Source organism: Parasteatoda tepidariorum, chromosome 6 (assembly GCF_982258835.1).
Source record: "Parasteatoda tepidariorum strain Cologne lab strain chromosome 6, Ptep-v5.0, whole genome shotgun sequence".
Taxonomy (NCBI): Eukaryota; Metazoa; Arthropoda; class Arachnida; order Araneae; family Theridiidae; genus Parasteatoda; species Parasteatoda tepidariorum.
Window position 1 is genome coordinate 18,159,936 of NC_141760.1, and position 17,088 is coordinate 18,177,023.

Sequence of the window (17,088 nt, forward strand, 5' to 3'; positions counted from 1 at the left end):
GGGGGGAGGGGTGAATCATGAGCATATCACTACTTAACCCTTGGATGTAGAACTTTTATTAAACATATTTTCCACGCTTTTTTATTATTTTTTATTAATTTACGTCAAAATAAGTAAAAAATATTATATTTAGCATTTTAATAATATATTGTTATGAAATACATCATTAAACACCGGTGTTTTTCTCTTCGTTAAAGATAAAATTTTCCAAACAAGGCTCAACAATGATTTTTCAAATTTGCACTCATTTAGATCTAAGAGAAACAGTTATTAGTCATTGAGATTACTTTAATTTACAAAATCTATTGTTGATAAATTTTTGAATATGAATAAACAGAAAAATTTTAAAACAACTTTTTTTGGATTTTATATTTTAGAGCAAATATAATTCCGATAATCTATCAGAATTTTTAAAAAATAATTATTAGACTGTTTTTTATAATAAAAAAATAAATGAAACGGACACCGGTGTCCCACATGGGTGAAAGCCCTTATATAGCAAGACGGAAAAGAGAAAAAACTGGTACGTAAAACATTTCATTCCAGCATTTTCTTCGAAAAAAAGGAAATATCTGTAACTATCTATTCTTGGATCTCAAAATAAACAAGCTGCATAATATAGTATTAAAAAAACCTTCCATTTTTAGCGAGCCTGGAGCAATAAGATATCATCTTTCGACTTTCGGAAAACTAAAACGGAGCCATTTTCTAAAGTTTGGCGATTTATTAACGTTCGTTCGTAATTGCAACCCCATGCATTACAAGCTGCTATATTTCGCGCGCAGACAGCGGTTATTGCAAAACTTAAAATTCCGCATAGTCTTTTTCTGTTCCATTTGTAATTGAATATTTGTCTTGTATAATAAATAAAAAACTGCATAGTTTTCACATAGTTGTAGAGATTTAAACATACATAAAAATTAAATCTCAATAATATCATTGAAATTTTGCTTCAAAGAACATTGAAATTATGGTGAGTATTAATTTATTTTATTATTAAAATCATATTTATTCTGAATATTTTAATGTAGCATGCTAATCCATTATTTGTATGTTTCCCACTTTTTTTGTTCTTTTGACGTAAATGATTAATAAAATACAATTTGAAAGTTTTTAAAGGTGATGCAGAATTGGCTAGTTAAACAGTTATATTTTTTAAAATCTTACTTGATTTTTTTACTATTTTTTTTAAAAAACTTTTTATAATAATTTTTTTTATTGTACTCAGAATTGTTCGATTCAAATCTAATCAAATTATTTACTTAATAATTTAATTTTTAATTACTTATGTAAATACTTACACTTAATATTTTAATGAATAGAACCTACTGAAAAGATATTAAATTTTCTTAGACAATATTTTCAATGTTGAGTGTAATTTCTAATGTTTACCTTAAATTAACGTAAATGTGTAATTTTTAAATGTTTACGTATCTTTTTCTACAGCAAAAATATCTGCATAAAAATAAAAATAAGAGTAAAGCTAAGGTTAAATCATGTCTAAAAAAATGCTTAAAATAAAATTGAGCATCACTATATCTATGTTCTGATAGCTTTTAAAATGAGTTAAATAATGTTATTATTGAACAAGTGAAGGAGAAAAAAAATGAACATTTTTTCTTATCTTGTTAAAGATATTAATGCTACAATCGAAATCATAAACGAGAATGAGGTGATATTTTGTACTTATTTTTTTATTCTATATTTAAAGTATTCTAAAAATTAGTTAAGAGAGTGATTTATTATTGATTTATAATGAAATCATTACTGTTTTATCTGGAGTCCATTTGCCATTGTCACTTACACTTTTTTTATATTTTATTATTTTCAAGTATTTTTTAATAGAAAAATGTATTACCCTAAATGTTTCATATTAAAATTGGCATTGATTCGATAAATGAAAAAATATATCATTTTAAGAAATTCAATTAATACTATTGCCTTAAATTGTATATTGTAAAATATGTAAATGATATTAATGTAAAATAATGCTGAAATATAACATTTTCATATTACAGAAAAACAATGGGGAAAATCACGTTTTTACTAAAATTACATTTAAAAGTAGGAAATAATACTTTAAATAAGTATAATATGTAATTTTTTTAATTAAAAATTACATATTATATTTAGGAGATAGAAATGAGTTAAATATTTATGTAAAATCTATTATGTAAGCAAATTTAAGATTAAATCACAATTTTTCTAAAAAGTGCTTAAAATAAAATAGACCATCACCGATTCCCCGTTCTATTCCCTTTTAAAATTAGTTCAAATAAAAATGTCTGAGAATTAGTGGTTACACGAAGCCCTGAATAACGAAGCTCAGAGCAACGAATGACCTTAGCCCGAACTCTTGAAAGCTAAAGCACTGAACGCGCAATTAATGTATATACATAATATCATATTGTGCTCCATATGTTTTAATATTATTAGTTTTATATAACATTTTTAGCACACTGTGTTTGATCAAATTAAGCGAGATTAATTAAATTTACATATAATAGGATAATAATAAAGATAGAATTTTTTTTATAGTATGTTAATTGTTAACCTAGAAACATTTAATCATGTGGCAATAACCAACTGATAATACATTTTATAACTTTAAATATCTAGGATAAATATTTAGAATTGAGGTCTAGGATGTATGTCTAAGTATTGGACACTCTCATATCATAGTTAATAAAAAATAAATAAAAAAAATTTCGCCTTTTTATTTTTTAATAATTTTTTGCATGTGTTATGATCCTGGATTATTGTTAATAGTCTTTATCCATGACTTATAAAATTAGTGAAATTTTGCTGACAGATTAATTTTTTTTTTAAAAAAAAGCTGAAATATTGTACCTATAACTAATAAAATATAATTTTAAAAGAAATTCCTTCAGGGTAATTATTACTTGCTCATCTGCCTTAGTAGATAATAAAAATAATGGCACTATTGTTTTCAGTTTCAAAGCAAGAAATGTCATGTAACATTTTAAAAGCTTTATTTTAAAACAAATGAAGTTTATATAATTATAAACTAAATATACATAACGTAATGCAACTTATTTATTTCTTAGCGAATTTCAAATTAAATATAATATATTATTAATAACTGAATGGTTTCTGGTTCCAAGAGTTCCATATTAATGCACACAAACTTTTAAATTATAAATTTCTATTCTAAGATACAGATGTGCTTAACTTAAAAGATTTTATACAATAATCATTTTATTCTATTTTATAACCGTTGCTGGGAACAGCCGACCCAATTTTGAGCTTACAACTACTGATATTCAACTCCGTAGCCTTGTAATTTTGAACCCAATCCAGAAAACAAGGGAACTCCTGGATCAAGTGCTGGGAGAAATTTGCCTTCGTAGAGGACTTTTCATAAAATAACCCGCATTTGTGTTTACATGAGGAGGAAAACCACGAAAACCTCTCACGGTTACCGTGTCTGCAAGGAGACTCTAACCCATGATCCGTCTACCACTGAAGATATTTTACATCAGCACTGTGGTCGGTGCAAGCCGGATGAGGAATTTGTATCGACCAGCTATCAATGGGATTCGAACCCGGTTCACCTTACTTGAAGGTAAACGCTCTATCCCCTGAACCATCACGGTTCTGTACAATAATAATTGTAAAAAGTGCAAAACTACCTGCACGTGGCGATTAAATCTAAGTGGCCACCAAAAAAATTATTATTCGCCCACGCCTCTTTTTGTCATTTAACATTCCATCTTCACCACTCTTTATGTCTTGGAAATGAACCAGTGCATGAAATTTTTTATTTTTAATAACTTCTGTTTATTTATAATTAAATGTTCAAAAGTTGTATTGTTATGAATCTCGTATAATTAATCTTTAAATAGACTGATTTTTGTATAATTAATCTTTAAATAGGCTTAATTTAAGTATAATTAAATTCAATTCTAACTTTTTTTCTATCTATTTAATTAAAAGTGTTTTATTTTCTCATCATCGTCTGACTTGATATTCTTTAATTACTTTTTCGACCCCTTTTTAATGACAGTTTGTCTCAACAACTTTATGTGCCAACTTTTTTATTGATGCCCTGAAGTAGAATTAATTATTGACGAAAAGAAACTCATCGAAGAGTAGAGTGTTTGATTTCGTTTCTTTTCTGGAATATGATCCGGGAATCGTCTTTCTAAAACGGACATCATTTAAGCCATTTAATGTTATCGCATTTCACTCATTATTACTACAGCTCTCGCCCTTTCTTTTGCGCTATTCGACTGACTTCGATTAATTTTACAAGACTTTATTATACACTACTGGCCATTAAAATTGCTACACCAGGAAGGCCACACACCACCGACGTGAATTTTGCAGGACGGATAAAGCATGTTATTGAATGCAAATAAATGATCAACGCATTCATGCAAAGCAGGCGGCGGTAGCGAAACCTACTACAATGCGTTTAAAAGAAGAGATTTGACAGTAAGTTTCTCATACAGAAATTGAATTTGAGCGTTGTTCTTGGGTAAAAAAAGTTTTTGTTCTGCCTCGTGTAAGAAGGAGAAATGCCTACCAGCACGTGTCTAAGTTTGATCGGGGTCGAATTGTGGCCATAACTTGAGTAGATAGTTTGAAAAAGGCAAGGTTTTGGACAGGTTTTGGGTCAGGTCGGGGAGAGAAAGGGATTTTTTTTTTCTTATTGTGCATAGCAGCAGACGGCCGCAGACTTTGTGGCGGGGGAGTTCGTACCGTAGGCAAACCTCCTAGCTCCATGAGGCAAACCAAGGGTCTGTTTTGAAGAAATTTGGGTCCGTTAAAACTTCGCAAAATTTCTTTTCTTAAAAACGGACCCTTCACAAAATATTTTACTTAAAAACGGTCCCTTCACAAAAGGATTTTTCTTTTAATCAGACCCTTCACAAATTTGTTTATCTTCATTATTGTTTTGTTAATAGAAAAAACCCTTCCCAGGAAGGAGGGGGGAGGGGAGGAAGAAAGACAGATGTAAACGAACTAAATTTTGTCTTCCGCAGACACTTCTTCCTTTATTCGTCCGAAATGAATATTCTACGTTCAGCAGTATTGACTAAATACCAAATATTTGTATGTTGCATCGCTAATTTAGTAGCTACAATTAGTGTTTATTTTTTAAAATTTAATTTTTTTAATTATAATTTTACAGTTTTAAGCATAATCTTGTATGTCTTTACAATTTAAAAGCTCATTGAAAAAGTTTTTTTGCAGTAACGGACCCTATTAGCACAAATTCACAAAATCGGACCCTGGTTGAAAGAATGTGACTTAACGTTTATTTTATATTCACAAATTACGAGTAATTTTTTCACAATTTTACAAAAACGGACCTTTCACAAAATGTCTGAACAGACCCCTGGTGAAAGAATTGAAGTCTTAGTGAAAAAAGAAAAATATTTTTGTAAGAATATAGAATGTGTCATTTTATTTTATTTTATTTTATAACCGTCGTTGAACAGCCGACCCAATTTCATGGGTTTACGACTACTAACGTTCAACTCCGTAGCCTTGTCATTTTGAACCAATCCAGAAGACACGGAAACTCCTGGATCAGTACCCCCAGAGGTATTGATTTGTTGTGGGAACATGGAGGACTTTGAGACTCGACAGATTTAACGTGCATCAGTCACCATTTACTACACGGGGAGTCTTCGGCCGGCGCGGATCGAACCCACGACCTCTTGGATATGGGCCCAGCGCCCTACCGACCAGGCTATCCCGGCCAGAATGTGTCATTTAAGAGAATTGATAGTTGACGGGGTTATTTTACTTAAAATGAAAAAACAGTTATAAACATAAACAAATACGAGATACTCACACTACGCCACTTGCAGGATTAATTTTTCATTAAATAAATCGATTAAATTTCATTAATTAAATTGATACAAGTTTTGTAGATTGAATACAGTTTATTAATGTCATTAAATAATGCTGAATTATGAAAGATGCTAAAGTATGAGATTTTTCATAGTGACAGACGAAAGGGAACTCATTCTTTTAGGCCTGGATAGCCTGATTGGTAGGGCACTAGGCCCATGTCCAAGAGTTCGTGGATTCGAACCCCGCCGGTTGAAGACTCACCGTGTAGTAAAATGGTGACTGATGCACGTTAAATCTGTTGAGTCACAAAGTCCTCCATGTTCCCATAACAGATCAATACCTCTGGAAGTACTGCTCCAGGAGTTAGGCTGCGGAGTTGAACATTAGTGGTCGTAAACCCAGTATTGGGTCGGCGGTTCAACGACGGATAAAATAAAAAATTGCATGACACTTTAATATTAAATTGTTATTTGCATGTTAAGTTGAAATATTAAGTAATGTATAAGCTTATTCTAAATCTTCAGTTATTCTTCAGGGGTCTGTTTAGAAGAAATTTGGGTCCGTTAACGGACCCTTCACAAAATATCTTTTCATAAAAATGGACCCTTCACAAAATATTTTAACTTAAAAACGGACCCTTCACAAAATGATTTTTCTTTTAATCGGACCCTTCACAAATTTGTTTATCTTCATTATTATTTTGTTAATCGAATAAACCCTTTCCAGGGCAGAAAACAAGAAAGATGGGTGAACGGCAGACGATTCTTCCATTATTCGTCCGAAATTAATATTCTGCGTTCAGCAGTATTGGCTAAATACCAAATATTTGTATGTTGCATCTCTAATTTAGAAGGAGCAATTGTTGTTGTTTTTTTAAAATTTAATTTTTTAATTACAATTTTACAGTGTTGAGCATAATCTTGTATGTCTATACAATTTAAAAACTCCTTGAAAAAATTTCTTTTTGCAGTAACGGATCCTATTTGCATAAATTCATAAAAGAGGACCCTGGTTGAAAGAATGTGAGTAATTTTTTCACAATTTCACGAAAAACGGACCTTTCACAAAATGTCTGGACAGACCCCTGTTCTTCTTAATTTATTACCATGTTTATGGGAGGAAAGTGGATATTGTTTAATAATAATATAATGATTGTTTAATAATTTTTCAAGATTATGCCTTATAATAGCTTAAATTAAAATTTAGAGCGTAAATTATTATTCAACTTTTGTTTTAAATAACCTAGCTTCCACTTCCCCCCCCCCTCAAAAAAAACCCAGTTAATGCCAATATAACTGATTTTTTTTTGTTCTTGTTTTTTTTTTAATCTTAGTTGATACATTGTGGAATTATTTTCACAGATAGGAAATTTACTTGTTTCTTAAATCATGTAACTTTTTTTAGATCTATATAAAATATGAAAATTATTTAAAAAAATAGTTTATATTTTATTTAATTTAAACTGTAAAGTGATGTAGTGATTGTTATGCAAATAGTTTCAATTTCGGGTTAACTTTGTAAAAATTGATAAAAAAAAGCTGTACATAGTAGTTTTTTACTAATTGATAGTATGATTAAAAGTGAACTATATTGAAAATGAAAATTTTTATTTCCTTTTTCTGGGGTCTGTTGAAAAATATTTGTCTCTCATAAATCTCGTGAATTCATTTCCAACAAACTTTTTTTTAAAAATTTTTCTTCCCCCGCTTCTTTATATTAATGCTTATTGCTTATGAATGCTTATATATTGTTGATATTTTTTTAGGATCTTCAAAACAGCTTGATCAAAAAATTAAACGAAGTTGAAAGTACTTGGAATGGAATCGGGGAAGATACAGAACTCAGTCTCGCTAACTTTGAAAAGTGGCGCATTTGTAGGCAACGTACACTCTCGGCGCTTGCGAAGTTTCAGGATAAATTCGATAAAATTCATCTACATAGCAGTACTGGCAGGGCTGTAGGAAATGGAGCTACCTTACTAGGAAGCTTAGCAACAGCCGTCGGTTTTGGCTTGTCTTTCTCTAAGGATTGGAAACCTATTGGAAAAGAATTGATGAAATATGGCTCTACCGTTGGTATCGTGGGTATGTTTGATTTAAAATTTATTAAACAGCATTTAAGGCCCAGTTTTTGAATGCTCTGCCGCCATATGAAATAGTATCTTTTGGCGAATAATCTTCTTTTGGCAAATAATATGCTTTTCATGACTTATTAGTGTTTTTAATAGTTTAGCATGAGGGGATATTCCCGTATCGTGATCTGCCACGCTCACTACAATCGGCAAGGGGCCAAATTTGAATGGGAATTTTTAATAAAAAATCGACAAAAAAGTTGTGATCTTCTTATTACGATCAGTGGTTACCCATTGATTGAGTGGTTACCCATTGATTATGATCAGTGGTTACCCATTGATTTGATTGCTTTTTCTTTCTGGATTGACTCCGTTAAATGCCACAACATTTCAAATCATGGGTTGCAAAAACTGTCTCAATTGATGTTTGTAATCGAATTGATTTTCATATCTTGCTTATGAACAGTCCGCAAAAAAAAAAAGAAACAATAAAGATCTCACCCTGAATAACTTTCGTTCTAATGATCGGATTTTCACGAACTAAGTGTCATTTTTAATGATTCCTGGGGGTGACGTCAAATATGTTAATTAATTAGTGCAAACTTTTAATTAAGTTACGAAATCAGACGCAAAAACGTACTTTCTCTGAATAAACATACATTTATTTTACATATTTGGATTCCTTATCTTCGAAATATAGGGAATAGCCGCAATCTGGGAAATGTGGTCCCCATAGTTTGGTCAGGAGAGCGATTCAAAGTTTGCACCCCTTAATGTTAATTTCGCTTTTTGCGTTTTCAATAATATTTTAAAAACTAATGAAGCAAATCAAAAAAAAAAAAAAAAAAATTACACCCACTCATAACCCAAATCATTTACCCAAAGATAATTTCAAGGAAAAAATAATTTTTAATAATTATTTATTATTTTTTTATTATTTAATTAAATTGAGGATGAAAAAATTTTGAATTATATGGTATGAATTTTTTTATACTATATTAATTTACATATTTTTCAATTAAAAAATCTAAAGTTTTGTTTTTATTTATTAGAAGATGAAAAAAATTAAAATTAATTATTTTTAAAAAAATAATTTGGTGACAATGAAGAAACAATTAAATGGGGCGATTAAAATTAAAATGTGATAAACTTACGAGGAACTTGACTTAGCACGCGTAGCGTAAAATTTCATTCATATTTTTTTCGCTAATAATCTTTTTTATTTTTATTTTTTTTAAACTATAAAGTACGATGTTTCTTTTTTAGTCTAAATCTATTTGCAATTTAGTAAAGAAATTTGAATGAAACATTTTATTGAATAAAAAACATTTTATTGAATAAAAAACATTTTATTGAATAAAAAACATTTTATTGAATAAAAAACATTTTATTCAACGAATGTCGAGTTTTATAAAAGTATGCTTCTGATAGAATATGATTATACAACAGATTGTGCTTATTTAATGTGATTATTTTTTAGTTTTTTTCCCTCAATAACTGATACAATTTCAATAATATACATACGTATGAATAGACTTGGAATAAAATATTCATCAATTTCTTGAATATATGTTCTATAAATATTAATAAAAATAAGTAGTCAACATTTTTAAGCATCTCTCACAACATCGCAAATTTCTCAACAACTTATAGGCTAAACAAACCAGTGAAGGAACACTTAAGCTTAGCTTGCCTTTAAAAAAAAATCATAAAAATTTCAAAATATGTAATTTTAGCTAAATGATGGTATCGACATATTTGTTATTAAATACAAATTATGTAATAATTTTTTTAAATAACTTACATAATATTGTTTTAAGCTTTTGGTGGTTTAAATAATAAGTAGTACGATAACCAAGTGAAGGAACAGTTCTTACCAGTGAATAAACACTAAATTTTCCAGTGAATGAACACTTAATTTTGAAAATGTTTGATGCTCGTTAGGAATCCATAGGCCACACAAATGTCTAAGAACAAGATTTTTCTTGGAATTACAACATATAACCATAGTTAAAGTGGAAAATGTTACTTTTTTTTCAGTCATGGAGTGGAAAGTAAAATATGTTTGAATCAGGGCTCGAAAAAACTCAAAAATTTTACCCGTCCCCGAGGACGGCTTGTCCAACAATGTACCCGTCCTCCTTTGAAGCTAACCCGTAGCTTCTAAATAAATAAAAATATAATTTTCTCTTATTTATTATAAACATTTATATAAATTGCACAATGAATTAGTAGTTGCTAGGATTACAAATACTAGGATTACATTATACAGTAAGAAAAGAAATATTGGGTGACTAATAGTAAGCTAGTATGTACTTCTTTTATGAAATAATTTAAGTGCAAAGGTCAAGTTATCTGGAATGTCAATTTATTCGAGGGTACTGCTTTTTTTAAATGAATCAAATATGACGTTTGCCATTTCCACAATTAAGCCAATGATTTACATAGGTTTCTGCACAGAAATCTGAAAGGTGTTTTCCATTTAGGTAGATGTTTACAATTGCGTTTAACGCTTCTTTGCTTAAGACCAAATACGTAATGTGTTTTTTGTAAGTTCATTGCTGAAAAGCCCCTTTCAACCGCTGCAGTACTCCCAGTCAGAGAAAACATCAATTCCTCCATCCGCAGTATGTTGCTGTATTTCTAGATTAGAGAGTCATTTTAGAAGTGAGGCGCTAGACTCTTGCAAGATAACAAAAATTGAAAATGTATCACGAACATCAACGGGAAAATGGCCGTCCGCGCGGACGTCGGATTCGAGAAATTCGTTGTCCGCGAGGAATTTTTGACCGCCGAGGGGGCTGTTTTTCGAGCCCTGGTTTGAATACATAATTTAAAATGTTTTTCATTTTTTTTTCTCACAGTTTAATAGTCCGTTCTAAATTTTGAATGTTTATCATTGTGTAATCCGATGATGTTTTTATTATTATTATAATTAGATCACTTTTTTGTTTACTCTTTTCCCCATATTTTTAAGCCTTTTTTTTTCTTTCATCTTTTAAGCATTTTTTTTCTCTTTGTCATACTTTCTGCTTTAACTTTTTTTTCAGCTCTTTCAATCTCTTTAAATGTTCGTTCTTTTTCTGAAGTTAATGCAAAAAAGTAATTTATTATTTTTTCTTTCCATTTAACCTTCCTCTTTTTTCCAAATATTTGGCCAATGTAAATGTATCTTCGAAATTTCTTTGGATTTTCCAGCACCATTTCTAGAATTCCTCACTGGATAATAAATGAGAAAAAGGAGTTTCGAAGTTTGAGTAAAATCCATCTCTCTTTGACTTATATCTATAGTGGGTCTTCAGCAGTACTTTTGTTTTTGCAACTAACAATGCCTCAAGAGGACTTATCTCAAAATCAGTTTTCAAGATACTTTCATTATCAGGGGCATGTTTAGAAGAAATTTGGGTCCGTTAACGGACCCTTCACAGAATATTTTAACTTAAAAACGGACCCTTCACAAAATGATTTTTCTTTTAATCGGACCCTTCACAAATTAGTTTATCTTCATTATTGTTTTGTTAATCGAATAAATCCTTTCCAGGGGGGAAAACAAGAAAGATGGATGTAAACGAATTAAGTTTCGTCTTCGGCAGACGATTCTTCCATTATTCGTCCGAAATGAATATTCTGCGTTCAGCAGTATAGACTAAATACCAAATATTTGTATGTTCCATCTCTAATTTAGAAGCAGCAATTGTTGATTTTTTAAAATTTTATTTTTTTTAATTATAATTTTACAATGTTGAGCATAATCTTGTATGTCTTTACAATTTAAAAACTCCTTGAAAAAGTTTTTTTTGCAATAACGGACCCTATTTTCACAAATTCATAAAAGCGGATACTGGTTGAAAGAATGTGAGTAATTTTTTCACAATTTCACGAAAAACGGACCTTTCACAAAATGTCTGGACAGACCCCTGATTATCAATGTTAGTTGTATCAGCTTCAGTGCCAAAATTTGATTAACCAAATGTTCTTTTTGAAATAAATTCTTCCATATGGAGAAAAGCACAGGCTATTGGATATTTGGGAGATTAAACTTTTCTGTCAATGTTCCTTTAAAAATGTGCAACATAACTTGTGAAATTTCTTTCTCAAGCTTCTGAAGAAATAGTGCATCGTTACTCTCGAAGCATGTGTTATGTTGATAAGCTGTCTTGCTCATTAACTCTTGGTGTTTGTTTTGCATGCATGTGTTAAAGTCAACGTTTTCTACATCTAATGGAAAAATATCGCATTTCATAAAAGCATTTTAATTTCATCAGTTGATGCCTCAAAATCTTATTTAAAAATGGATGTAAAATTTTCTCGACATATTGTTTTACAATTCTTTTGTCTTCAAGATCTAACGAGAGATTTCCATGAATTAGGTAGAAAACTAAACCAGAAAATTTGTTTTGATGAACAAAACTTGCTCAGTTTCAAATTGATATAAGATTTACACCTATCCAGAGGAAACAAAATAGGGAATTCGATAGCATTTTTAATTAACCATGGGTAGAAACATTTGCAATATATTTGTAAAATGTTGCTGCTGTCATCGTTTCATTTCATGAATCGCTTTTTCCAATGAAATATATAGCAGGGACTGATTCTCTAATATCTCAATGAATTCTTCAGCAAGGAAAAACTACCAATAGAGGTACTTTTTCTTTCCTAGGAACTTTAGAATATAAATCCTTATAATTTTTAGGGTCAAAGATTTTTCCCGTTTAAGGGCAGTACTCAACTCTTGTTTTGTACACTTTCTAAAAGGATGCCAGTTCTGCTTCCCTCCTAAAGATTCTTCTAAAGTTCTTAAAAGCAGTATTTCGAATATTATTCTCTAAGAGAAGTTTTGCCTTTTGAAATTTTATTTGCATTGCACTGAGCTATCGGTGGATGCCGCCTTAAAAAAAACTTCACCCATTTTTCACCTGGATGATTGTCTTTAAATGGATTTTTCCTACCAGTCCGGCAGGACGTTAAAGATCGCAATAAGATAATAATTTAGCTAATTATTGGCACAAAAGCCTGCAAATAAATTTTCTATTTAAGCTTTTATTATGATATTTAGTTGTTATATTTTGTCAGTAAACATACTTTATTAAGGTGTCTAAGGTATGATGTAATAACTAATCACTACATTTATAAAGATAAATAATAAATAAATTATTATTAAAATTCTTTAAATAAATTTATCAATTAAATTTGCATATTGAAACGAAATTGTTATAGGAACTATTCATACAACATTTAACTGAATTTTAGGTGTCCTCTATATCGCAGAATTACTAATTATCCATGTAAAATCATATTTCACACATACTGTTCATTCACTGGGAAATCTATTCCCATTGGAGGAACATGCCTGTTCCTTAACTGGTTAGAATTTTTTTTGTATTTTTTAACATAATTTTGATGTATAATATGACTAAAATTGCAAGAAAATTAAAAAATTTCTTTCATTTTCATTAACTTGAAAAAATCCCAGTAAAGGAATATATCAGGGTGATATCTTTTTTTTTTTTTTTTGCGGACTGTACAGGGAAAACATGGGGAATTTTTTTTTCCAGATTTGAGTAGCAACCCTGATTATTCTTAACGACAAAATGGCATAGATAGTTCCAAATATTAGCTTTGCACCGAGTTAAAAGCACTTACGTTGGCATAAAAGCTCTTCTAGTAACATCCTTAACTCTTTCTTAAGGAAGGAATGGGGGATTCCTTCCTTAAGGATGACATCATACACTAACACTAAAAATACACGATTTTTAAACAAAAATAAGCACTTACGCCTGGTGGTGGTTCTTAATTTAATAAATTCTATTTAGAAATTGACAAGGATTAGCATATGTCTTCTAGTTGTTTTTTCTGTTTTTCATTTATTTTGTTTTTTTATTTCATTTTTTTAAAAATCTATAACCGTCGTTGAACAGCCGACCTAATTTTGGGTTTACGACTACTAATGTTACGTTTACTAACTCCGTAGCCTTGTCATTTTGAACCCAGTTCAGAAGACAATGAAAATCCTTGATCAAGTATTAGGAGAAATTTGCTTTCGTGAAGGACTTTGAGATGGAACTAACTCATATTTACGTGCCAATCCGGAAGACAAGGATTTTGAACCAATCTAGATGACAAGAAAACTCATGGACCAGTACCCTCAGATGTATTATTTGTTATGGGAACATGGAGGACTTTGTGACTCGACAGATTTAACATGCATCAGTCACCATTTTACTACATGGGGAGTCTTCGATCGGCAGAGATCGAATCCACGACCTCTAGGACACGAGCTCTGTGCCCTACCAGCCAGGCTACCCTGGCCCTTTCTGTGTTGGTTTGCAAATAAAAAAAATTTATTCAGTTTGATACTAAAACAAATTGCCCTTTATGTTTTGCTTTCTAAAAAATTTAAAATACCGCACACGAGTATGATATTTTTGGATGGGTGACGTTTATTGGTTTAAGTACCAGTAGCTATGCTAGTTTATTGGTTTTTAAGTACCAGTAGCTATGCTAACGAAATAGATCAAAAATATTTGAAAAGAGCATAGTTTTTTTTCCTCGCTGATCTACGCTAAATTTTTTTCAAGAATTGAAGTCTTGTGATAGAATCCTATTTTAGACTTTATATTCGCGTTACTACTCGTATAGCAAACGAAAATAGTAAGTGCAATTTTTCAAAAGACTTCATAAGCTTCACGTAAAAAAGGAAGCTAAGAATAGTAAACATATTCTCTTCTGTTAAATTTATAATCGTAGAAACTTAAACATGTTTTTTCTTCTATCCTTTCTTTTATTTCCGTACGGTTGGGAACAAAAGGTATGATAATATCTTTTTATAGTTTTTATATGTTCAATGAAAAGTAACAATATTATTTTACCTTATTACTCAAATTTGTGTTGAGTTTTATTTGATTTTCGAACTTTTTTTTCGATAAGACTAAATTCTTTAAATATTTAAGTTTTTTATTCACAGAATAGTAAAAAGATTACTATTTTATATTTGATTTATTACTATTGCTATTTTTTATGCTCTTCATTGTTCCTCTCCTCCACCCACACACATATTTGTATTCTTAGAATGTTATTTCGACGAAAGTTTCATGTTTTCAATTATTTATAGTATACATAATTTTATGCTTTTTTTTATTTAGGAGGGGCTACGACCTTAACTGTGTCTCTTGTGGAATGTGGATTCAATGGTCAGACATTAAAAGAATTAAAAGCAATATTGGAAGAGGATAGTCGACAAACTGAAGAGCTTCTGGATTGGTTTGATAGAACCAAAGAATTGGACGCTCATCTTCGAGAAGTATTTGGTTGCGGCGTTACAAATATCAGCGACGCTTTAACAGTTATTCGTGAAGTTGCAGTTATTTATTCAAAAGGTGGTAAAACTTGGAATAATGTACGATCTTACTCATCAGCCCTTGTTGCAAATAACCGCTTACCAAATTTGAGTGATAAGAATTTAGAAGCAATTATATGTAATGCGGGTTAGCAATTATATGTAGTGCAACTGTTACTTAAAGAGTTTTGCGATAGTCCTGCAGTACGATCAGCCACATTGAGAATTTGTAATTCTTTCAAAAACAATCCAATTTTATTTGATTTATGTAAAATGAGCGTTCGTATTGTGGGAAAGGCGGCAGTGCAGAAAATGGTTTTTTTAACCTTCTTTGCTTCGGCTGATAGCCGGTCCTTGATACGCTGCGTAGATTTGACCGAACGAGGCATATTTCGGACAATCAATGTTGTTTTGAGCATTTTGGCCTTTCTTTCATTCGTTGATGATATTAAAAATGGGAAATCGAAATATTCCGAAATGGTTAAAGAAACTCGTGGTTATTTGTTAATGGAGTTGGAAGAGGTGGAATTGCTTGTATAATTATGCGCTCGATAAAATTTTTCGACATGATTCTTTACAAAGTGCTTACCAATTATTTTTTTAAGGAATTTTGACGATTCATTAAAAGTTAATATTTTTTCAAGCATATTTGTTTTTTTTTCCTGTCCAGTTAGAAGGTTTTCTATTATTTTTTTTCCTTCCTTTTTCTAATTTTTGCTACAGATAATTTTGAATATGACGCTTTTCTTGTATCTTATATATTTTTTTAATGTCGTTTTTTGTATGTTAACTTGAAATTGAAGAAAATTTAATAATGGATGCTCTATGCATCAGAAAAAACGCGAGAGAACTATGAATTTTTTAAAAAAGTTGATGCATTTATATGTTTAGCAAAAGTTGTAAAAAAATGGAAACCCAATGCTTTATGTATCTTAATAAATTTTTTAAATAAAAAATGTGTGATTTATTTAGCATGTAGATATTCAGAAGCACTGTCGCCATTTACAAATGTTGAATGACAAGAAATACTAGTTGTACAATATTGAAATATTTTTAATGTTGTGTTTCTCAATAAATAAATAAAAAGTAAATAAATGGCGATTTATTTTTTAAGTCACCTTAACAATTTTCTATATTGATAAAAAAATGTTTATAACTTATTAGTAATTTATCACGAACGCCTCCGATTCACTTGCTTTAAAAAAAATTTATATTTTGAATGGTCATTCACTGTTAGAAATATTTTGCTGAACGATCTATCATAGCTTTTAGCTCTCCTTGAGAAGCAAGGGCCAATTATAACAAAGAGCTATTTCTCTTGCGTAATCTGTGTGCATGTATGTTGCTTACTGAGTACATCTTGATATTTTTCATTTTTATCCTATTTCCCTTACTAGTAAATTTCAATTTTTGGTTTCATTAAACCTTTTTTTCTCAGTTTTCTGAAGATAGCTTTTGTATCAAATTCTGATAATAAATAAATAATGCACTATTATCCAACAAATGATAGGGTATACTTTGCGCCATGTAGACTAAGGCAAAAAACGTGAACAAAGCATAAATGAAAGTAAATAAATGAACATACTATAATTTCAGTTCAATAAGCAAGTACCTTCCTCAGTGTCTAATTATCAAATGAAGGTCGAATAGTAATAAGGAGACAAGAACATGGGTAAAGTGATTGCATATGGGTAAATACAGGCGGAATTAATAATATTAGATGGAAAACTGCGGTCTACAGTGACAGCTTTAAGGTAATGCAGCTCTTCATTGAGGAGATAACTATTTGAACAAATTTTAGAAGCACGGTAAACGGGGGGGGGGGGGGATGGGAGAAAAGCTTAACCAGGAG

General features: G+C 30.3%; 1 protein-coding gene across 1 annotated transcript; it reads left to right on the forward strand.

Moving 5' to 3' along the window:
- The first annotated feature begins 436 nt into the window (after window positions 1-436).
- On the forward strand, window positions 437-16,333 carry LOC139425173 (uncharacterized). Its single transcript, XM_071178936.2, has 3 exons — window positions 437-973; window positions 7,595-7,913; window positions 15,043-16,333. Exons 1-3 carry the CDS (start codon window positions 971-973, stop codon window positions 15,387-15,389), a joined length of 669 nt encoding a protein of 222 aa, XP_071035037.1. The 5' UTR covers window positions 437-970; the 3' UTR covers window positions 15,390-16,333.
- Window positions 16,334-17,088: the final 755 nt, after the last annotated feature.